The 22727-nt window shown below is 45.8% G+C and overlaps 1 protein-coding gene across 1 annotated transcript in view; it reads left to right on the forward strand.

Moving 5' to 3' along the window:
• Positions 1-22410, forward strand: part of ABTB2 (ankyrin repeat and BTB domain containing 2) — a 111331-nt gene extending 88921 nt beyond the window's left edge. The window contains exons 4-17 of the mRNA XM_021555913.2: positions 5738-5890; positions 7516-7681; positions 10725-10814; positions 11255-11356; positions 12777-12873; positions 13534-13669; positions 14665-14891; positions 15603-15781; positions 16154-16259; positions 16399-16501; positions 16935-17025; positions 18789-18857; positions 19258-19371; positions 20629-22410. Coding sequence (XP_021411588.1) covers positions 5738-5890; positions 7516-7681; positions 10725-10814; positions 11255-11356; positions 12777-12873; positions 13534-13669; positions 14665-14891; positions 15603-15781; positions 16154-16259; positions 16399-16501; positions 16935-17025; positions 18789-18857; positions 19258-19371; positions 20629-20826 — 1831 coding nt within the window. The 3' untranslated portion in view covers positions 20827-22410. The remainder of the gene's footprint in view (positions 1-5737; positions 5891-7515; positions 7682-10724; positions 10815-11254; positions 11357-12776; positions 12874-13533; positions 13670-14664; positions 14892-15602; positions 15782-16153; positions 16260-16398; positions 16502-16934; positions 17026-18788; positions 18858-19257; positions 19372-20628) is intronic.
• Positions 22411-22727: the final 317 nt, after the last annotated feature.

Below are 22727 nucleotides of genomic sequence, written 5' to 3' on the forward strand. Positions count from 1 at the left end.
AACAGCTCCGTGTGGGGCTGGGGGGACAGATGGAAATCTGTCACATGCTTGACCCCATAACTGTGACCATATTGTCATAGTTAAACTATCATGTATATTTATCTCCCTCTTAACAACAACTGTATACATTTTAAGTTGGTTTTCATTATTTTCTGCCTCTCTAGAAACCTTCCTCCTGCCTCAGCTTTGCAGATGTTGCAAATATGTTTTTCTAATGAGACACATGGCACATTCCAGAGCAGCACCAGTGATTGTCTCCAGCCTGAAAATGAAATCTTTTTCCTGTTGGTAAAGTTTGTAAAATGTGATTACAATAAATAAACCATAGACTTGAGAGTTCTTTTTAAGTTTCATAGTGAGTTCCCAGTGATCACTTCATGTTACTTTTTTTAAATGAACTCAAATTTAGTTTTTTCTTTGATTTGTAGCAACATGAAGTAAAACCTGTCTGATGCTGCACCTTATTTTTAAGTGTGGTTTGCAAAGGACAGAAAAGGTGTTATTTTTGTCTGTGGGAAGAAGGATCAGAGCTGCCAGTTCTAGATTTAAACTACTCCTGTACAATTTTATATTGTCTATATTAAAAGGAAACTCTGAAGGCAGATTCAGTGGAGAAAGGATCCAAATAAATATAATATTAACCAGATGTCTTTCATTCCATTAGTGTCTGACTGCAGGATAACTCTCTAAACTCGTGGCATAGCCAAGCCAAGGTCTTAGTAACTTGATAACGATGCACTAAAATTTGAGAACTCTTAACTTCTGAGATGTGAACTAGGCATTGTTTTAAGGGAAGTCAGAAGGACACTTTTTGGGGTCAGTTGGGTGTGATTAAATTTCTTCTTCCTTTTCTGTAAGGATCTGGACTGTCTGCCTTGAAACATGTTGCACATGTTGAGATGATCCTTGAATAGGGCCCAGCATGGTAATTCCTATTATTTTCTTCTGTAAATGTGGGAAGTTCTTGAAATTTTGTAAAATACTTTTAAATCTGTGAGGAATAGCTCCTGTCTGAAGCTGATTGTATTTTGGAGCAACAATTTTGTGTTTCTTCTAAAACAACATCTCTGTTGTTATTCTATTCACATATAATTACATACTCTGAGATATATTTTTTATCCCTGCTGCTTGAGAAGAGGGGTTTTCATGTTTGGGAATCCAAATTGTAAATATGCCATGTTTTCCACATCAGTGTGCCATGGTTTGAGTTTTGGATACTCTGTCTTGCCTCAGAATCCTTTCCCTTCTCCTAGTAATGAGACTTCACTCTGATTTCTTTTTGACTCTGTTGCCATCCTTGGGGTTTTTCCATCTGAGTAACTTTGAGCCACAGTGTTTGATTCCAGCAGTAAACTCAAACATTAGCTCACTGCACTGAAAACCTTTCCTTTTTATTTTTTAGTCCCTTGCAAAACCCCGCACTGATCTTTAAAGATTTGGGATTCTTCTCCCCAGGAGCCTCTGTATAGTTCCTGTAAGTCAGATATGAGGGGTTACCATGGGCTACCCCACTCTGACCATAAATACTGTGAGATTTCCACGTGCTTTAGTTCACTCAGACCATTTAGAAGGCCTGGGGACAGGCAGGATGGGAGACTGTGCCTGTGTGGCTCAGGCAGCCAGGAGGGAGGTGAATTTTTGCCATTCCCACCTGCTTCCATTAGGACAATGTTTTCTTTCCTGCTTTAGAAGAATGCGAGCCTTGTTTAGAAGAACAAGGTTTTTCTTTCTTGCTGTTGCTGTCACCATTGGCTCTTGCTTTGTTTTGCTCTAGCAGAGCAGAAGGCAAAATAAAAACAGCAGAGAAGAGGTGGGGCAGCAGGGAAAATGTTTTATTCCTCCTTTTTCCCTCCAGGTTGGAGGGGCCTCTGAGCAGCCTGGGCTAGTGGAAGGTGTCCCTGCCCATGGCAGGGGGGTTGGAACAAGATGAGCTTTTCCCACCCCAAACCACTCTATGAGTCTGTGATTTCTCAGCAGTTTTGTCACTGGATCCTCCTGGGGGCACAGACAGGGGGAAGGAATGTGATAGAATGGCTGTTTTTTCTGGGAAAACCCACTGTCTTCACCTGAGTTAGCAGGTGCTCAAAGCTGAGGAAGGATCATGTGATTTTCTAACTCCCCTGGAGTGCTGTCCTTTTTACATACAATTAATTTCCTTTTGCCAAAAATATCTTGATCCCAGTGATCCTAGAAATCCTCAGAAGATCCCACTCTGGGGAATGATTTCTTTGTGATGGATATGCCTGAAAGTCTGATCCCACAGCTTCTCCTCAAGATGCTACATGTGCTCTCCACATGCCAGTCATGTCCAAAGCCATTCTAATTAAGGTACCTTTTCCAGGAAAAAGTTATCCTAAAGCTTGCTGTAAATTCTCTGCCAAATCCTGCTTGGTCTCCTTGGCTATTTCTAAATAAAACTAAGTGGTTTAGCTCAAAGGAAGGAGGAAGCCCATAATAAAGTGTGTTTTTTCTCAGAGCACTCTCACCCAGCTCCAAGGTGATCCCCTCGGGAATGGAGCAGCTGTCCAATTCCAGATGGAGGGAATTTCAGAGAATTTATGGGTGGAATATTGACAGCACGTGACAGTATGGGGCATCAATGTGATCCTTCACAAGGTTTACAGAAGAGGAGCAGTTCCTGTTCCACTTCCCAGTCCTGTGCACATTTCCAGTCCTGTGCAACTCCCAGTTCACACTGGCGTCACTGCAAGACAGCTTATGGCAAAAAAACTGGAAGAAACCATAGTGACATTGCACTTCCAAGAAATCTGAGGGTCTGTGTCCCCAGCGAAATGCTGCTGGAATATGACAGCTTCCCAAGGCTGGATCACTTCATGTGTGGAATTTAATGAGCTGCCAAATGCTTCTAAAATGTCAGTAAGACCAGAGGAAAATGGCACCGGGCAGAACATGGCACAGGCAGGAGCACAGAGACAGAAATTAATTCTTTAGCTCGAAGCATCTCCCAGTTAATTTTCCATGAAGGTTTCTCCCCTTCCCTTCCTGCAGACTGTGAAATGATCAGTGATTCCTTGGGGGCAGATGGATGCCCAGGTTAAGGGCCACAGGGTTGAAAATGGCATTTTATTTTCTAGGAAATGAGTAATTTCATTTATTTTCTTAGTGCGGCGTGACCCAGCATTGGTGTTTCATTCAGCTGAACTGCAGCTCTTCTTTCTGCTTCAGTCCTGGGATAATGCTGCTTATCTGGTGGAGTGTCAGTGAGCAAAGGAAGATAAAACTGTTGCCAGAGCCTGGCCAAGTTGAGAGAAAGGAAATAGTTGCATAAAAGCAGGGGGAAGGAGTAAAAAGGCAAACCTCAACCTAGAAATTTTGCAGAGAAACGGTTTTTTCAGCAAAATAGCAATTTAAGCCATTATAGTGACCCTCAATAGAATAATGGATAATAACGATTTATCCAATTTGCATAGCAGTGCCAGTGGTGGGGTTTGGAAAATCAGGACAGCAGGATGAGAACGTCCTTCCTGATACTGCTTTTTGCATTCCAAAGTCTGCTTCCCTTTGGACACAAGGAGAATCAGGCAGTCTGAGCTGTCACTTTTAAAGCCTTTGGAAAAAAATCTGTTGAGATTAAAAAAGGAACAGAAGCGGGGGGTGAGGGGAAAATCTTTCTTCTCGCCATTCCTCCCAAAGCAAGTTTTCCACATCCAAGGTCTGCTTGTGTGGAAGCCATTTATAACCCTGGCACATGTGGATCTTTTGCAGAGTGGAAATTCCTTCAGGATAGGTGTTATTTCTGGTGCAGACTCCGTGGCATTTGCTGCTGGCTGACCAGAGGTTCTGGCTGCCCAGAGCCCTGAGTCAGTCACCAGGGTTTGATCAAGTTCCCTGCCCAGCAGTGTTCCCACCATGGGAGTGTCATGGAAGCTGGGATGTGGTCTAAATCCTTGTTTACAAAAGGTGGCAGATGGAATCTCTTGTAAGATGAGCTTTTCTAGTGCTCCTGAGCATTTCCAATCTAAATATAATTTAATTTTGGTGCTTTTAGCCTCCCTGGCCTACCTCCCTGCCCTCACCACCTCTGTGGAACTTTGAATCCCATGCTAGAGGCTCTGCAGAGTACATAGAAAAGATAAATAATTATTTTGGCTCCTGTCTTAAGTTACCTGCATTCAAAAAGTGTGAATGGCTCTTTTCCAGGCCGGATAAGAGTTGAAATTCTCTGGAGCAGTGAATTTGCTGAAAGGCATCTCCCAAATGCCTGTGGACAATTCCTGCTCTTCCCTTAAGGAGGTCGATCAGCTCTGAATTGGATGAGCTGGAATGATTCATCCCATCCCTTTCAGAAAGTCTGGGGAAGGATGAGCTGCTGGGTGTTTTTCAAAGTGGTGATTGTAGCAACCCTGATATTCTGATTTTTTGACAGAAAGGTAAACTGGTAACAGGAAAGAAAGTCAATGTCCTGTTAAAAATACCCTGGCCCTGGGCAATCCAGGATCCGGTGCTTAAAACACCTTTGGTTTTGTAGATGCTGTTTCACAACTCAGAAGAAAAGGAAGCGAAGGAGAAGAGGGGAAAATAGTGGGTGTGTTTGTAGAGTGATAATGGCAGCGTTTCAGGGTGCACCTCGCAACTGGGAAAATTGGAACAGCACATATTTTTACAGAGTGGAGTTATTGCAGCCTGAAGGGTGTTCAAAGTCCTGATAAAGGGAGTTCTGCTTGTAAATCCCATTATGAATAAATGCTTTCTAACGGGATTGGTGCAGCTCACTCTTCTGCTCTCGCACATGTACGCAGGCACAGCTTTGAAAATGCCTTTCATGGCTTCAGCTGCTTTCATTAATGCCCAAATCAGTTCATATTACCTCATATATATATTTTCCTGTCTGAACTTTGTAAAGGAACTGATCCTTTCTCCCCTCAGTTCTTTTCTTTTGAATGGTTAAATGGGACAGGCGCCTTTTTTTTTTTTTTCCTTTTTTCCCCCCCACCTTTTTCCACAGCATTAATGAAGTCATTACTAGGAATGGGAGAGGTGTTTTCATGACAGCTGGCACTTCCAAGCCTTCCACTGGGGTGGCAGGTATCCCTGGGGAAAAATCAAGCAAAATAGATCAGTCTGGCTGTATATTGAGAGGCTGGATATGTTGTGTATGAGAGTATCATGGTAACTATACATTAATGTGTAATTTCAGTGCTGTCTGTGTTCATTCTTACAGCAGGAATAAGGGGGGCTCATCACGAACTGGTGCTGCTGCTATTAACTTATTTATATTCCTTTTTTGCCTTGCAGCCCTTAATATTGAGTAAAACCTCATTGTTCCAGCATTTCTGTGGTCTGTAGGCTCGGGGTGGGGGGCAAAACTGAGGATCAGATGAGCAAAATTGAGCTCTGCATTAGAAATGCAAAATGCAAAAAGCCATGGAGATAGTAGTAATGTAAAGATTAATGGAGGCAGGGCTGAATTAGCAAGGTTCGAAGTTGCAAACAGGCAAGGATATTTTTAGTGTTCCTAGTGGAGGAGCCTAATAATAATAACAATAATAATAAATACTAAATAATTCTATGGATTATTTAGAATAACACAGCTATTACATAAACTGGGTGACCAAGCCTGAGCAGCTCCTTCCCATGGCTGTGACCTTCCAGTCCAGTTTCCTTCCTCAGGTGGGATTTATCTGTGCCAGGCTCCCCCTTGCGCACCCAGGAGCCCACCAAGTGTCCTCCAGGCTCAGCCCTTGTTCCATGATGGATTTCTCCCCTCCCTTCACAGCCCCTTCATGCTGCTGCCGCCGCTGATGGAGTGGATGCGGGTGGCCATCACCTACGCCGAGCACCGGCGCAGCCTGACCGTGGACAGCGATGACATCAGGCAGACGGCCAGGCTGCTCCTCCCGGGGCTGGACTGCGAGCCACGCCAGCTCAAGTACGTGGGCTTAAGCTTTGGGAAGCTCCTCTGGTCCTTGGAGCTTCTTAAAACTTTCCTGTAGTGGTTTTGGTTTGGCAAGTTGAGATTTCCCAGCCGTAAGTTTGTGTGGTGGGTTCATGCTGGTCAATCACCAGCACAAAAATGGACAATATTAATGGACAGTACCTCTTGCTGCTCCTAAAGAGATGACAAACTCAGAAAGTCCCCTCTGTGGGCTGCAGCTCTTTCCAGTCCCTCCACTGCTGGAACTGCCACAGCCCAGCCCGGTGGGCCACAGGTGGGAGCTGCTGGTGCTCAGGCACAGAATATTCCTAGCTGGAAGGGACCCACAAGGATCTTCAAGTCCCACTCTTAAGTAGTATCACTGTGCTCCAACCAAGTGAGCTAATTTCAGGGTCATACTTCCACGAAATTTCCCAGAAGCCAGATCTGGTTGTGCTGCACAAGCGATGCATGTTAACCTTCTGCTACTTCAGAGATAAAGGAACTTTGGCCAAACTCTGCAGCTAGGGCAGAAAGATTTTTTTGTCTTTCTGAAAGTTAAATATGAAATACAGGTATTTGGGTTTGGGGTCTTTATGTGCCTCAGACTTAATTGCAAGATTATTCCTTGCTTTTTAAGATAGCTTGAATGAAAGATCTAAACTAGCAAAAAAAAAAAAAAAATCTATTCCAGATTGCATTATTTGAGCCTTTAAAGCAGTCATTTTATATCCAGCATGTTAAGGGAGAAAGAAGGTCTTGAAACTGGTTTTTTTGTTTAATTTTTTAATTTATTTGTTTATTCCTGGCTTGCTTGGTGGGATGGGAACAATGTGCAAAGGCAAGTTCCATCCCTTCGAAAACCTGTTTTTCTGAGGTTCACTGGATTTCAAATTTAATAATTTTATTTCTTTTTTTTTAACTAATTCTTCTTTTCTCTTTCTTCTGACTATTATGTAATTACATCTTATTCTAGCTGACACTGTAAATTGTAATACCAGTTAGAAAAAGATTATGGTAGGATTTTGTATGAGAATCATCCTGAATCTTCCATGTGAGGTGATGAGTGGCCTGTTCCTCTGGCAGGCTGTCCAGGCTCTCCAGAGGAGGATGGCTGTGCTGAAAGCATCTCATTTATCAGAGGAACTTGGCAGGTTGATATCTCGCTCACTGAGAGTTTGCTCAAGAGCCTGTGCTGGAAACCAGGCGGGTACTGTGGAAGGCATTCACCCCAAAATAACATCAAAGGGCTGAGCTCCCATTACCAGCCTCCAGTTGGGAAGTGATCCTTCAGTGAAGGAGACACATTTCCAGGTCTGGAATTCAGAAGAGTCTGAGCAGCCAGCCAGAGGATTTACAGTAATTCCTGGGCTCCTTTCCTTCCAGATGACATAAAAGTTGTCCTGAGAGTCAACTAAAGGATAAGGATTTACTAGATCCTCGCAGAAACGTTAAACACTTCCTCCAATTGAGTTGCTGGAAAAGCATTGAGGGTGTTCCCTGCCTAAATTTTATTTTTACTTCATACTTTTAAAATTTTTTGATATTTTTTTGCCCAGCAAAGACTAAGGATCCATATATATATATTTTTTTTTCCTAATGGTACGGGCACCATCTAGGAATTCTTTTGTCTTTCACAGACCTGAATGCTGCTTCAGCTCCTTCCGGAGACTGGATGCTAAAGCTGCTACTGAGAAATTCCAGCAGGATCTGGGCTTCCGAATGCTGAACTGCGGGAGGACGGATCTGATCAACCAAGCCATCGATGCACTGGGCCCCGACGGGGTGAACACCATGGATGATCAGGTGTGCCACAGAACAAATGCACATGACCCCAAAATTCCCTGCATCAGCAGCTCGTTCCTTCCTTTCCAGGTGGCAAATCAATACCAGGTCGTGTTTGTTGCCTCTCCAAGGGTTTTCTAATTCTAGCTCGAGGTTTAGGCTGAAAATGCATCCCTTAAAACACAGAAAAATACTTCCCCACCCCACTCCCATGCCACAGCTCCAAAAAAACTCTCATTAGAGCCTGGAGTGGATTGTTTATCAGGTGGAATGTCTGTTCTTTGGATGGGCTGTCTCAGGCACTGATAGCAGGCAGGTTAACACAGGAGCAGTAAATGGAAAGTCTGATACGTGCTGAGAGGATGTCAAAGCAAAGTGATTTCTTTTCCAGTGACACTCCCCTCTGCCTCAACAGCCCAAATCCCAGCTGGGTTAGTGAGGAGTGACCAAAAGGTGGTTTTGTCTCGTGACTTTTGGGGTCAGAGCAGTTTGGAATACAAGGAACAGCCCTGAGGACCCCACCCCAGTGGCCTGGTGTCAGTCAGTGTTAGATTTGCTCATAGTCCATCATGCTGATGTGTCTGTTTATCCATTTTTAACTGTTCCCTGCTCAGCTACACTGAACCATAGGGATTTGGTAGTCCTGGGAGTCTCTGGCTGCTTCTGCTCATGCTGTCAGTCTCATCAAGTAACAGCAGAGTTTGTCCTCTGGGATATCATTCAATTCATGGAATTAGCTTTTAATTTAAAAAAGGGGGGGGAAAAAGCCACCTCTCCTAAATAAACACTCGTTACAGCTGTCACAGCAAGGAGAATGAGCTGTCACATCTCTGGAACAAGAGGATATTAGGCAGTGGGAAGGGTTTATGTTCAGGTAGAGAGGTTTTCTCACTGCCAGCATTTTACTGCAGTAACATTTCAGACCCAGCTCTGAACCTGTCACATCTTCCATAGCACTTCCCACCATCCTGCAGTTTTAAGGGAAGTGTGAATGTACACACAAATAGCAGAAACTGCTCCTGGATGTATCTGGGTGTGTAGTTGCCTTATTTACTAATCCAGTACCAGGACCTTTGTGGTCACTGGGGTGGGTATCTCATCATAGATACTCACTTAAGTAAAGTGACTGAGGTGGCAGATTTATATTGTGAAGTTTTCCCACTTAGTTGGTTTTTTTTTTATTTATTTTTAATAAGTTTTTGCAGTTACTGTAGCCCAGAGGCCTCTCATTCTCTTGAAGATTATTTTGTGATTTGCATTGTGAGACACTGTGCTCCAACACCTCCGACACTGGTGCCAGGACTGTCACTTCTCACTGCTGGATGTTCCCTACCTCTCATCCAGCCAGCAAACTGGGAGCTGTCTGGCTTTTGTCAGCCTAGAGACCCCTGTGGGCAGCTCCTTGGGGAAGTCTGAGGAGTTTCTGCTGTCACTCACTGATGTCTCATCCTGTGAGTGAGATCCTCTTGCCAGCCCCGCTGTGAGAGGGGCAGCTCTGTCATCTTTGGCCCTCAGAGAGTGTTTTGGCACCAACAAAAAGGGCAGGATAGGCCCCCTTTAGAGACATTGTTGCTTGGAAATTCTCTACTTGACTCTGGAGCAACTCAGCTTTGTGTCCAAGCAAGTGCTTGTGTGGCACTGCCCACCCCAGGTAGAGTTAAATTCAAGTTCTGGGAATGAGATCTGCCATAGCTGGAACAGGAAAGCAAAGCTGGACTTTGCCATCAGTTTATTTTGCTCCTTTTGGAAAAGAGTAAGTAAGACAAAGCCAGATGCCCAAACTTGGGAAAATTGACTTAGAGCTGCTGGATAATTTAATACAAAGGCTTTAGATCCAGGTTGGGATTTTGACCACTCCCAGGGGATGAGCATGTCCAGGATGTTCAGACCCACTTGTCCATTTGTGTTCGTGGAAATCTGTGGAAAAGAACTCAGAACATCCCCTCAGAAACACGAGTTTGGAGCAGGACCCTGTATTCAGTTCTGATGGGCACCAACAAGCACTCTGGTTTCAGGGGTTGGAGACGTTTAGAAAAACAATCTCTTCTTCCCTTGGCAAGGAGCAAGCAGGAAGTGCAACACTAACATTAAAAATATTAAAAAGGACAATATAAGTCTGTACAAGTTTAGAACCCTGTCTGAGATTTGTGCCTGCAGACCTGCATTTTGAATTCTCAGTTTATTTGTCTATAATGAGTGTGGAGCCTCCCAAGCCCCACAAAAGCCAAAATATCTCACCCAGAAATATCCTCAGCAATGGAAGTGCCCCAAAGCAGGAAGCTGGGAGTTGTGGCTGCTTTGAAAAGACACCTTTGCAGAGTAAAGAGCAGCACTCCTGTGTGAGAGATGTAATTCCATTCTACAGTACAGCTCCCATTAAGGATGAAGCTCTGTTATTGTACACTGAGCTGTGGAGATGCTGCCTGTAAAAAATCCAAATGCCTGCAATAATTAAGGGGAGGGGGCAGGAAAGCTGTGGGATGTGAGCAGGAATGGATTTTACCAGGCCATTTCCTTTTTGTCCTTGGCTACTTCAGGAATGAACTCCATAAGTAAGGCTCATTTTTCTCATAATTCATCTCTGAGCCGTCATGCTTTGCTGGTTAAGTAGAGGGAAAGAGATTTATGGGATTGAAATGCTGAAATATTGAGGCAAATAGGATTTTAGCAATGGGGAGAAGTTGCCAGATAAATTCATTGTCTGTATTTTTGTGTTGCTTTCTGCCTTCAGTTCATTTGGCTACAAATGAGCCAAGAAATGGCATTTCTTTGTTGGCAGCCTTGGGAAAGCCGGAGAATTGTGGACAATACAGGACTAGGATTTTCAGTGATCCTTTTTGTGTTCTTTCAGCCTTGTCCAGTGATGTTTTGTCCAGGTCATTTTCCAATATCAGTTGTGCCCCCTCTGCATAGAAGTCAAAAATGCTTTATAAATATATATGTGCTGTCCTACACACATATTGTACATTAAGATTCAAACTTGCTGTGTCCATGACAGTGTCACTGTTGATAGGGATAGAAAGATAACTTTCTTTTTGTTTTTATTTTTATTTCCTTTCTGAAGGGTATGACTCCCCTCATGTATGCCTGTGCTGCTGGAGATGAAGCCATGGTCCAAATGCTTATAGATGCTGGAGCAAATTTAGATATACCAGTGAGTATACACCCTCTGCCCATAACTATCCAGCTGTAAACTAACAGGAGTTCTGAAATCTCTCCTAGCAACTGAAGGCTTCAGTCCTGGAAGCTTCAAGCAAGGCATTTCTCTCAGAAAGTGTTGCTTCAGGGATTTGGGTGGGGGTGGGGAGAAAACCTTCAAAACTTCTTGGAGCACTCAGTGGCTCCAATTAGGATTGGCATTGGCAAGGGTAATGGGGAGGGGGAGGGGGAGGGAAGGAGCTGCCACAGGGAGAAACCAGTGAGCCCATTAAAGAGTCCTGGGGATGGGGCAGAGCGAGTGGTGGTCACATTGTTCTCCAAGTGGCCCAAGTCCCCATTCCTTGGGCTTGTCACCCACGGAGAAAGTTCTGTAGAAGGCAGGGGAGGAAGGCAGGCGGGCTGCAGTGGGTGATGAGTGCTGCTTCCCTGCTGCAGGTGCCCAGTGCCTCCCCTCGATACCCCTCGGTCCATCCCGACAGCCGGCACTGGACCGCGCTCACCTTCGCCGTGTTACACGGGCACATCTCGGTGGTCCAGGTAAGATCCCAGCCAGGAATCCCTCCAGCAGGCACAGGGGACTGAAAGGCAGCCCTGTGAGCCCTCGCTCCCAGCCTTCCTGAGCCTCCTAAACACCAGGGAAAAAACTGCATGCTGTTTAAAACAAGGAGAATGAAAACTGGTTGACACAATTCCTAGCAAGGCCTTGATAACAAAGCATGGTGTGTTTCTGTATTTTTCTTTGGTTTCAGTATTGCTGTAAGGCTCACTGCTCCCAAAACAGTGCTGCACTATCATTTCTTTGGTTTTAAGTAAACTAGTGCTTCACGTGGAGTGGTTGCAGTTTGGCTGTTTGATCAGGAGCTTTATAACAGTAGATATTAATTGGTTTATAAATTTACATGTGCAAAAATCCAGTATGTGCTGATGTCTGCTCTAATGGCAGCAAATCATCTGTAACTTCCTTCATAATCCTTGAGAATTGCATGAACAAGACTTAAGCTGTTGTGGGATTTCGGCCTGTGGCATCCTCCCTGCTCCCTTTTCTGTGGAATTATCACAGGGGGCAGGAGGATGGTGTGGAGCCCCAGATATGCTACCCAAACTTCCAGGGATATGAAAAACTGATCAGAACAGACAATCAATTGCTGTTGAATTTAATTTACCTTCTGCTCAAAGGGAAGGAATAAAAAGAAAAAAAAAAGAAAAAAAAAAAAGTAAGTAAATGGAAGCTGCACACACTCATCTTTTGTTTGTGTACATTTGTGCATAATTATAAAGATTAGATTCCACCTGGCAAACTGCCCGGGCAGCCTTTGGTATTCCAGAGGTTGGACAGCCTTAATTTATGTGTGAGATACAAGTTTGGTTCTCCCAGGAGATGAAGCCAAGTGAATCAAAGCTCTTGTTGGGTACTGCAGTGCCCACAGTCATGGAAGCATGGAATGTCCTGGTGGACACACACGACAGAGCTGATCCTCCCTGCCTGCCCCTGCCAGCACTGCTCTGGGTGCTCCAGAGCCTTCTGCCAGCCCCACCTGACTATAAAACATCCCCATCACCCTGTCACCTTCTCCCCTTCCCCTGGGAGGCGGCTCTTTCCCTCCCAGCAGCTCAGTGAAAGCAGGCTCTGTGTGACAATCCCTGCAGCTGCCAGGCCTCCCTGCACAGGCTCCACAAGGTATGACCAGCCTGGTAATTCCCTGGGGGAGTCCTGCTTCCTGTGCACAGCATGGAGCTAGGATAGACTTCCTGCTCTGATTGCAGAGCCCTTTGGAGTTGGAGATTCCACTTGCACAGCCACACCACGAAGGAGATTTTAAAAAGGAGGTGGTGCTCTCCAGATGGGCCCTCCTCACTCTGAACCCACTGATTCTCCTTTCTAATAACCAGCCCGGGCTGTTTGGTCCTTCTGAATTGCTCTTTTCCCAACTCCCTGTCTTCCCTGTGCCCCTTGCAGCTGCTCCTGGATGCTGGTGCCCACGTGGAGGGCTCTGCTGTGAACACTGGGGAGGACAACTACGCCGAGACCCCTCTCCAGCTGGCCTCAGCTGCAGGTGAGCTCCCTGTGGCCTCAGCACTGTACATCTCTTACTATCACCAGCCTGATGGGCCCCAAGTATCTGTTTTCCAGCTTGTCCCACTCTTGACTCCTCCCCAGAGCCCCCACAGCAGAGCTGATGGCACCAACTCCTTCACCAAGCACTGTCAAGGGACATAAACCAGCCTCTGTCTAGTCTGGGCATGTCTGTGGGCCTAAGCAACACCCAGATGTGAAAATTAACAAGTTTCCGTTCAGTCTGAGGGAAAATAACTGTTAAATAAAGAAATTTGGGTTATTAGTTTATTAAATGCAGGTAAAAATTCTGCATTTCTTCTAGTGGGCTGTCAGGAGCTGAGCATTCTGTGAACGAGTTTTTGCTGACCTTTGTCAACACTTTTCACCTCAAAGTGGTTTCAGTTTTTTTCCTTTTGTTTCTTTCTCTGTTACCCTTGTGCTGTTATGAAGATGAGTGGCTGGCTTGCTCTGCTCCAAGCTTTATGGAAGGGATAAAAAAGGCCATTTCCTCTCCCAGTGACACACAGTGCTGGATCTCCTGCCACCACTCCCTGCTCCATCTAATGGGAATGGAGCCAGGGAGACCTGCCTGTGGCCAGTCCTGTGTTTTGTGCTTCCACAGAGGGACCACCCTGATGTTCCTGTCCTTTTTCCCCAGGGAATTATGAGCTGGTCAGCTTGCTGCTCAGCAGGGGCGCCGATCCACTCCTGAGCATGCTGGAAGTCAACGGGATGTCATCGTCACTCCATGAGGACATGAACTGCTTCAGCCACTCAGCAGCACATGGTCACAGGTAGTGCTCTGCTCCTGCTCAGAACACAGCTTTTTTGCACTTTAGGTGTTGCTGTGTGTCCTGTGTGACTTTGTGACCCAAACCCCTGCGTGTGCAGTTCAGCAGATGGGGTTAAGACTCTCCTGACAAGAACAAAGATATTTTTTTGTTTCGTGTCCTGACACTTGCTGGTCTGGCTCTGCAGCACTGAGAGCGAGCTGGTTTTATGCCCCACATCAGCAGACCAAGTCCCATCTAAGGGTAGGTTATGAAATTAGGGTTGTGAGATCCCTGTTCATGTTCTGAGATGGAATCTAATCAGGTTGAGGTGGCAAGAATAACTCACAGCAGAGCCTGGGCGTCTGCATCTTTAGTTTTTGGAGGGCCAACCAAGAGGTGAATCACTAAACCAGCCAGCCTGGGCTCTCCAACCCTGTTTTCAGCGTGGTTGTTCAGAAATAAGACATTACTTGCAAGCTCCTCCAGAAATCTCTGTGTTCCCTGAAGAAATGTTAGTGACATCCAAGGCTTGTTCTGCCACAGGATAGGATGGGGTGACCCTAAAGCTGGGTCCTTAAATAAGCTGGATTTAGCCCCAGGGAGGGGTGTGGGTGAGCACTGGCTGGTGGCAGTGCAGCTGCACAGGGACTGCTGGGTGGCCCTGCTGGGCTGGGGAATGTCTGGAGCAGCTGTCCCCAGCTGGCTGAGGGACACCCGTGATGCAAACTCCCCAAACAAGACACAAACAAGAAAGTCTGTTTCTTGCAACTGCCGTGTGAAATTCCAAACAAACCCACCATGTGAGGAGTACGGGCCGTGTTTCTGCCCTTGCTGAGGGACAGCAGTTTCTAGGGGTGCGGTAGGGAAGGATAAGTGGTTTCCATGCTGCTCCACAGTGCCAGCTGTCTTTGGGAAGGAAATTACTGTTTACTGAGCCGGATCCCTAATCCCAAATGCCCACAGTCTTGTCAGAGTTGTTGAAATTTCCTTTGTTAGTAAGTGTAACCTCTCTGCAGGAACGTCCTGCGCAAGCTCCTGAGCCAGCCCCAGCAGGCCAAGGGGGATGTGCTGTCCCTGGAGGAGATTTTGGCCGAGGGGGTGGAGAGTGACACCTCCAGCCAGGGCAGCTCCAGCGAGGGGCAGGTCCGGCTGTGCAAGACGCGGATGAAGGCTCTGCAGGAGGCCATGTACTACAGCGCCGAGCACGGCTACGTGGACATCACCATGGAGCTCAGGGCACTGGGTGAGCCCTTCCTTCTGAGCTTGTGCACATAAGGCATAAAAACCTTCCTTTTCTGCCCATCTCACTTAGAAGAGAAACAGCCCCAACTGCAAAGCTATCTAATCTAAATTTTATAAGCGTTCAAGACTCCTCACAAGTTGTTGGGTTGTTTTTATGGTTTTTTTTTCAAATTTCCTGCTGCTCTGGGATGTCCCTCACTCTTGGCTGGATCCTCTGTTCCCACGTATCAAAAGTAAGGGGTATCTCTCTCTATTGGATACTTACATCTAAAATTTAGTGTTTATCAGTGGTTTAAGATGAAGGAACAAAACTGATCTCAGGGTAGGAGAGGGACAACTTTGAAGCTTGTGTGTAACTGGGAGGAAAAACCTCACACCACAGTTGTGTGGCATTACGTAGCCTTACAACTTCAGTTCAATTTTTTTTGTGGTTCTGACTAACCATGAAGATCAGAACAAAACAGGGAGTCTCTGAACCTTAAAAATCAGCAGAAATTTCCAATTTGTGATCCTGCTGCCAATCCTTTGTCACTTACTCTGTCAGTGACCCAGATCAGTCACCTTTAATATCAAGATAAAAATCTATATCTGCTGTTAGGATGTAGGTAGAGCTACTTCAGTGCTGCCAAGTGTTAGTAATAGGAGCAGGATAATCTCCTCACAGGCACTTCAGGAAATCATCTTTCACTGTCCCTTTTTCCTGTGGCTGCAGGAGTGCCCTGGAAGCTCCACGTGTGGATCGAGTCCCTACGGACAACCTTCTCCCAGTCCCGCTACTCCGTGGTGCAGACCCTGCTGCGGGAGTTTGTCACCATCAAAGAGGAGGATTACAACGAGGAGCTGGTCAGTGAGGGGCTGCAGCTCATGTTTGACATCCTCAAAACCAGCAAAGTAAGTCCTAGTTTTAGAACTGTCAGAGCTGAGTGTTCCAGGGTTTTGTTGTTGTTGTGCACAACAGGAGCAAGGGAGTGGCTGGGCAAAGTCCCTAGGAGTTATGGCATGGAAATGGCCCTGGAAGCATTTATCTAAATTCACTAACAGCCCCTAGACAGTCCTCAAACATACACCTGGGGGAAGCTCTACAGCTCTTTATACCTCCATAACTCCACAGATATTGTCATTCTGGCTTAATTTAAAACTTGTCCCTCTGTGAGGAGGTTACTCCTGTACGGCTAAGTTGTGTAAGCCCCAGGGGACCCCTTACAGCACATTCAGACTCTGCTCAATGTCCAGTTGCTAATCCCTGTTCCATCCTCCTCACAGAATGATTCCATCAACCAGCAGCTGGCATCCATCTTCACCCACTGCTATGGCAGCAGCCCCATTCCCAGCATTCCTGAGATCCGAAAGATTCTGCCAGCTCGGCTGGGTAAGGTGCTCACCTGAGCAGTGAGCTTCTTTTGGCTGCTGATGGGTTGGTTTCTTATTTGTTTGTTTGGATGTCTTTCTGAAAAGCATGAACAGTTTAAAAAGAAAAGTCACTTTTTTTTTGTCCATTTACCCAACAGATCCTCACTTTCTGAACAATAAAGAAATGTCTGATGTAACTTTCTTAGTGGAAGGAAAGCTCTTTTATGCACACAAAGTCCTGCTGGTTACTGCATCTAACAGGTGAGTCACTGATCAGGGGCATAATGAATCCAGCCATGATTATCCCTGAAATCATGTGCAGTAGTTGGAGGGTACATATCCAGCCATTCTCTGCCTTCCCATTCCTTCATTGCAGGGAGAGCTGCACTTGCTCCAGCTTTCCTGGAATCTCACACTGGCCTGGTGCACTTGCAGTTAGCAGCTTCTTTCTCTGGTCTTGGCACAGTAATAGGGTTTTCCACCTATAACAGGGTCGGATTAGATCAGATCCAGGCAGTTTTCACTTTTCAATTGTCCCTGAACTAATCATCATTAAATTAAAGGAAATGTTTCGATTTTCAGCTTGCAAAGAACAAGGAGGGATTTTTGTTTCCCCCTTGCTCTTTGTGATGACTGTGTGACACAGTAATACAATTAAATCTTTTGAATAAAATCTGTTTAAAACCATTCCCAGGTTCAAGACACTAATGACCAATAAAACAGAGCATGATGGCCACGGCAGCAAGACTGTTGAAATCAGCGATATGAAATACAACATTTTCAAGGTATAAGACTTAATTCCACTTTTTCTGTATTGTTTTTCTTTTTTTTTCTCAACCTCTTGGAAGGTAAAACAAACCCAAGTAGTAGTATCATAAGGAGATAATAAGTAATATCATAATTAGATAATAATACAAGCAGAAATGGAGTACCTTTCAACAGATACGAATTTCAGAAGTTTTCTGAAATGCCCTTTTTCCAAAGTTCCAGCCTTAAAACAGACTCTTCCAGTCTATATTCTTATTTTCTTCCTAGGCAGCAGACTTCTCCATAAAGCAGGATAAACTAATCTTCTATTAGAAGGTAGTTTTATACTTTTAACACACCATTTTTATAATTTTTATGACACTATTTTCATGTTAGTATGTAGGTAGAGCTACTTCAGTGCTGCCAAGTGTTAGTAACAGGAGCAGGATAATCTCCTCACAGGCACTTCAGGAAATCATCTTTCACTATCCCTTTTGCTAAGCAAAGACTCCCTTTGCTAAGCAAAGAGTAACTTAGTTACAGCAGGTGCATTGCCAGGCTTCATATTAATTCAAATCAGATGATAAGAAATCAAGGGTGTCTCTGTCGAGAAAGGCTCAGAACTGAGAATTGTGCTTTGCTTTTATGACATTTCCATATTTAGTGGAGGAACAGGGAGATGTGAAGTGCAGTATAGGTCACGTAGCTGTTTCACTAAAGGGTTGAGGCTTTTTTTTCTCTTTTTATAAGCAAAAAAACCTGGTCTGTTGGTCAGGAGTGCTGTTATCTCACTAGAGGGAAGTAAGTTGACCATGAGAGCATCTTTATTCTGCTTGTAAGGAGCTGTACAAGTTTTGTGTTGGATAGGTGACATCCAAATTTTGCAGCTTCAAGCCACAACAGAGACGAAAATGTAACTGAGTATTGAAACAAACTTCCTTAACAGCATTTGTACATCAGAAGGTTTCTAAAGATAAACTTATGCTTCAGTGAAGGGAGAGAGAAAAATCTAAAAGAATTGAAACAGTGAAGTATTTCACAATTTGATGGTAAATACAGTCAGAGGGGTTTAGGAGAGGCAGGCTCAGGTAGGGTGGAGGGTGCTGAACCATCAGAGATGTGTGTCCTGCTCAGGCCTCTGCTGGGAAGAGCTCTGCTCTCACATAATTCTGTTCTACAGATAAGGCAATCTCACAAGGAGCAGCTTAGATTTGTTCCCAGCCCTGTTAGGAATGGCAAGCAGAGCTTGCAAGCCCCACACAGCACCCAGGACACTTCTGTGATCCAACACCAGATCCATTCCCTCCCTGACACTGCTTGGGCTGGGGGTGGGCACATGCAGATCAAAGAGCAGGAGCTGCCTCTTGCTCTCCCTGCAGACAATTAATGCCTTTTCCTCCAGGCCTGGTGAGGGGCTGGAAGCTGATTAGAAGCCCAGCAGGGGAGGCAAGTGGCTGGGAGGTCCCCGGGATGCTCACACTGGGCTCACTGGCAGCTCCGCGCGTGACCAGCCTGCCAGGCTTCACCAGCCCGGATCCCAGACAAGGACAGTGGTGTTGCTCAGAGACACGCTGTCACCTCAGCCCAAAGTCCCCAGCAGGGCCCTTTTCAGGGCCCAAGAGAAAAAGGACTGTTAGAAAGCAGCAGATTTGCCACGCCAGGGAGTGAAAAAAAAGCCACCAGTGGAGGTGAGAGCCGGCACAGGACATGATTCCAGTCTGCTCAGGAAGGGGAGCACAGCCATCAACAGCCCCTTGTGACTGCCGTGATAACTTCATGCCTGGCCTTCTTCCCATTCCAGATGCTGATGCAGTATTTATACTATGGAGGGACAGAATCCATGGAAATTCCCACCACTGATATCTTAGAGGTGAGACAGCTTTTTCTTCCAAGTCTTGCCAAGTGCACTGGGGCATAAAACAGAGTTGAAAGGCAAAATCCAGGAGCTAACAGCAGGCTCCCATTCAGTCCAGGAGCATATTTAACGCTTGGAAATGAGCTTAAAAGTTTCAAAACATCGCTGCTTGGTGGTTTTGTGTCATGGTGACAGAAAGGAGAGCAAATATGCTTGTGGAAGGAGCTTTTGCTGAGAGGGGAAATGTGTCTGTCTGTCACTTCAGCACGGAGCAGCCTTTTTACTGTTTGATGAGGACTTGGTCATTAAAACAGCGAGTCAGAGACTCTTCAGAGAGGAAATCATCTGTCCTGTTTGCCTTCCCCAGGCCTTTCAAGCCTCATGATCTCAAATAGCCTCTCTCTTGTCCCCATAGCTGCTGTCGGCTGCCAGCCTGTTCCAGCTGGACGGCCTCCAGAGACACTGTGAAATCCTCTGTGCCCAGACCATCAGCATGGACAACTCTGTCAACATCTATAAATATGCAAAGGTAGATCCAACCCCCCTGGTTTGAGAACCCCAGTGAGCAGCCTGTGTGCTGCTGGTGGTACCCAAAAACTCCAGGCGGGCACCCTCCCTGCAGGTAACTCCCCACAGCCACAACACCAGCGAGATGATTCCCAGCTCCAGGCTGGAAAGTCCTGCACAGCCCCAGTGTGTTTTCTTGTCTGGAGCAATCATGGATGAAATGGATGAGGGATCCCTGCAGAGTAGGGGAAAGCTGTAAAGCTGTCTTAGCAGCCTGATACAGCAACATCAGCAAATCCTGAGGGATTCAAATCTTGGGAGCAGCGGGGACAATTGATCACAGCATAGCAGCTAAAGAGTAAACCCTTTCCTAGCACCCCTGCTGCTAGAAAATACTCTTTTCAGCTCCAAAGGGAGCATAAAGTCTGTTGTGTGACAGATACACCTCTGTAGCAAATAACCTAAATCAGAGAAATACTCTGCCCTTCCTGGAATTTTTCAGGATCAGATCCCTTAAAGACAAGGAGAAAACTGCACAGAGGGTTGGTAATGATTTTTTTTTCACTGTGTGTCTAGTGTCTGATACACTGATGCTTTTCAGTTTCTCTCACATTGGGCTGCTTTCAGACCAAAAATTTGTAACAGTGTGCAGTGGTAAAAAGGGGAAACAGCATTCCCTACTGGCCATTATGTTCTTTTCCTTTAATTGTTATTTGCACAGAATTCCCAGGCAGAGGCTGTGTGTGCACAGAGCTTCTTAATATTGAACTTGAGTTTCATTGCTCTTGTTACTGATCCTGAAGCAAAAGGAGCCAGATCCCAGGCCGAAATCACCTCGTGGTGGTTCAGGAGTGCAGAATTCCTGTTCTCCTGCGTTCAGCCCCTCCTTGTGGGGATGAGGCTCCCATCCTGTGACCCGTGTCCTGATTGCCCTGAGCCCTGCTCACCATCTGCCAGCACAGCAGCGTTGCTGTGTGCTGTGGCTCAGCCAAACAGGTACCTTGGCCACCTCATCAGCCAGCTGCTCTGCTGCAGGAAGGGAAGGGGCTGGAGTGCAGGCCAGCAGGGGAAGGAATTAAAAAAGCCTGGATGCCCCCCTGCAAAAAGCACCAGGAGAAATGATCGAAGTCCTGTCTTCAGTGCTTTTCCACTGTTACTCCTGTCTTTTAATGTTTTCTAAGAGACAAAAAGGAGAAAAGCATTAGGAATGAGAGGCTCAGAGATGTCATGTAGGTCTGTGATGTACAGAAGGGGTTAATAATCCTGCTGTCTCCCTCAGATTCACAATGCACCAGAACTGGCCTCTTTCTGCGAGGGCTTCTTCCTCAAGCACATGAGCTCCCTGCTGGAGCAGGACTCGTTCAAGCAGCTCATCTACGGCAGGAACAGCAAAGTGCAGGGCCTGGACCCTCTGAGGGACCTGCAGGCAGCCCTGGCCGGCCGCCTGCACTCCGTGTACGTCACCTCACGGGTGTGAGCAGCCCCGGTTTGGCTGGCAAACCGCGCTGGAGGCGTCGCTGGGGCTGGCTGCCTTCTGCATCTTCCTGAGAGCGCCCTGAACAGGCACCCCCGTGCTGAGGGACGGGAGCTGGCTTCTCTGTGCTGCTGCTGCTGCTGCCCCAGGAGCAACACTGTCACACCAACAACACTGCCACAGCCCAAACACCAGCTGAGGGTGCAAGGGGAGAGCCCGAGCCGCAGCAATAGACCGGTGCTGCCCTTTCCACGAGCACGGCGCTGGGCTGTGGAGAAAGAGGCAATTGAGCTAAGCCCAGCACTAATACATGGGCTTAGGTTCATCCACACAGATGTTTTCCCTGTAAAAAGGCTGCCTAGGAGGAGTTTCCTGATCCTAAAACCCATCCCACGAACCATCTGTCTGCACACAAATACTTCCCCTCAGTAGTACCTGCGTCTGTGCATCGCAACAGACCGACAGAAACTTCCCCCAAAACTGTTTGCACCTTGAGAGAGCGGTTTTGTATGTTCAAAGCTGAGTAGAAACTAATACTAACACCGAAGTTACTCACACTTTAAGCCTAGTATGAGGAGCTGGGGCGGGGAGGGGAGAGTTGGGGGTTGAGTGTTTTTAAATACAGTTTCACTGTGCTAGTTGTTAATCTGGATCTGTTTTGAGGAGAAAGAAAAAAACTGTCTATCCTTCTCCCTGTCAAGGTCTGATAGTGTCAGTCAGTCACTTTTTTTCACCTTAAAAGCGTGTTTCTGAACATTACCTGTGAGACCTGACATCACAAAAGACACTTTGTAGAAGGCTCAGGTGTAGCAGGAGCTGGCACTAGGCTGAAAAACTGCCCAGCTGCAATAAAAGCAATAAAAGCCTCCCCTGGCTTCCAAATAACATCTAACTCAGTAGTTTGCTCTCTGGAGCTGGTTTGGATTAAGGAAAGACCTCCAGCTATTCCCACTGAGCTTTGCTAAGCACCCACCAAAAACCATTTGCCAGGACACTTCCATTTGTTGTAGACAGGTGAAGAAGAGGAAACCAAGTTTTCAGTGGAGAACTATTTATTCCTTATTAGAAATTCAACAATTTATTCCCATTGTATCTAAACACAGTGGAAGGAGGAGGCTCAGCTGGGCCCAGGCTCCAAAGCGCAGCACAGACCCAGTTTACATAAAGGGAAGGAGAAGGAACCACCAGCATCTCCCAGCAAATCCATCAAAATCTGACATGGCCTTGTTCCTAAAGGATTTACACAGAGGTAAATTGCATGCATGGATAAGGATTTTCAGTCAGCTGACAGGTTGGTCAGGGCACACTCCCTTTGTGCTTTAGGTACACATCTGCTGAACATCACCAGCTCCAATAACCCTATTTATTACAGAAAGCCATACGGGGGGGGTCAAAATTATCACTGAGAAATGCCACAGAAGGCTTTAATTTGGAAAGTATTTTCAAGTAGCTGTTCCAGCTATCTGTATAAATATGTAGGTCCTCTTTTGTTGCTGTAATATTACAATGCTTTGTTTAATTGTACATTAATGTTGTCATTTATGTAAATGTACCAGGATTTTATTAACAACATAATTTTAAAATACACAGGTGCTGTTATTTATTCTGTTACTCTAACAGTAGGAAAAAAAAAATATTTAAAGACGCTTAAGTGGAAAAGGCTGTTGCAGCTGAAGCATCTTTAATTGGTTTTGGTGTACATATATCTAAATCTAGGGATGCAGAAGCATTAATTTCCCCTTCCTAGGCTCAGACATTTTTGTAAAGTTAAAAAGTTTAACTTGCATTTTTCCCTAGCTGGAATAAGATTTCCTGCTTTCCAGCAGAAAGCAGCAAATGGTAGTGTCCAAGAAAACCCGAATTCCAGGATTATTCTCTGCAGCAGGAAAAACAGTGAGGGTTAA

The sequence above is a fragment of the Lonchura striata genome, chromosome 6, assembly GCF_046129695.1.
Source record: "Lonchura striata isolate bLonStr1 chromosome 6, bLonStr1.mat, whole genome shotgun sequence".
In the NCBI taxonomy this organism is placed as follows: Eukaryota; Metazoa; Chordata; class Aves; order Passeriformes; family Estrildidae; genus Lonchura; species Lonchura striata.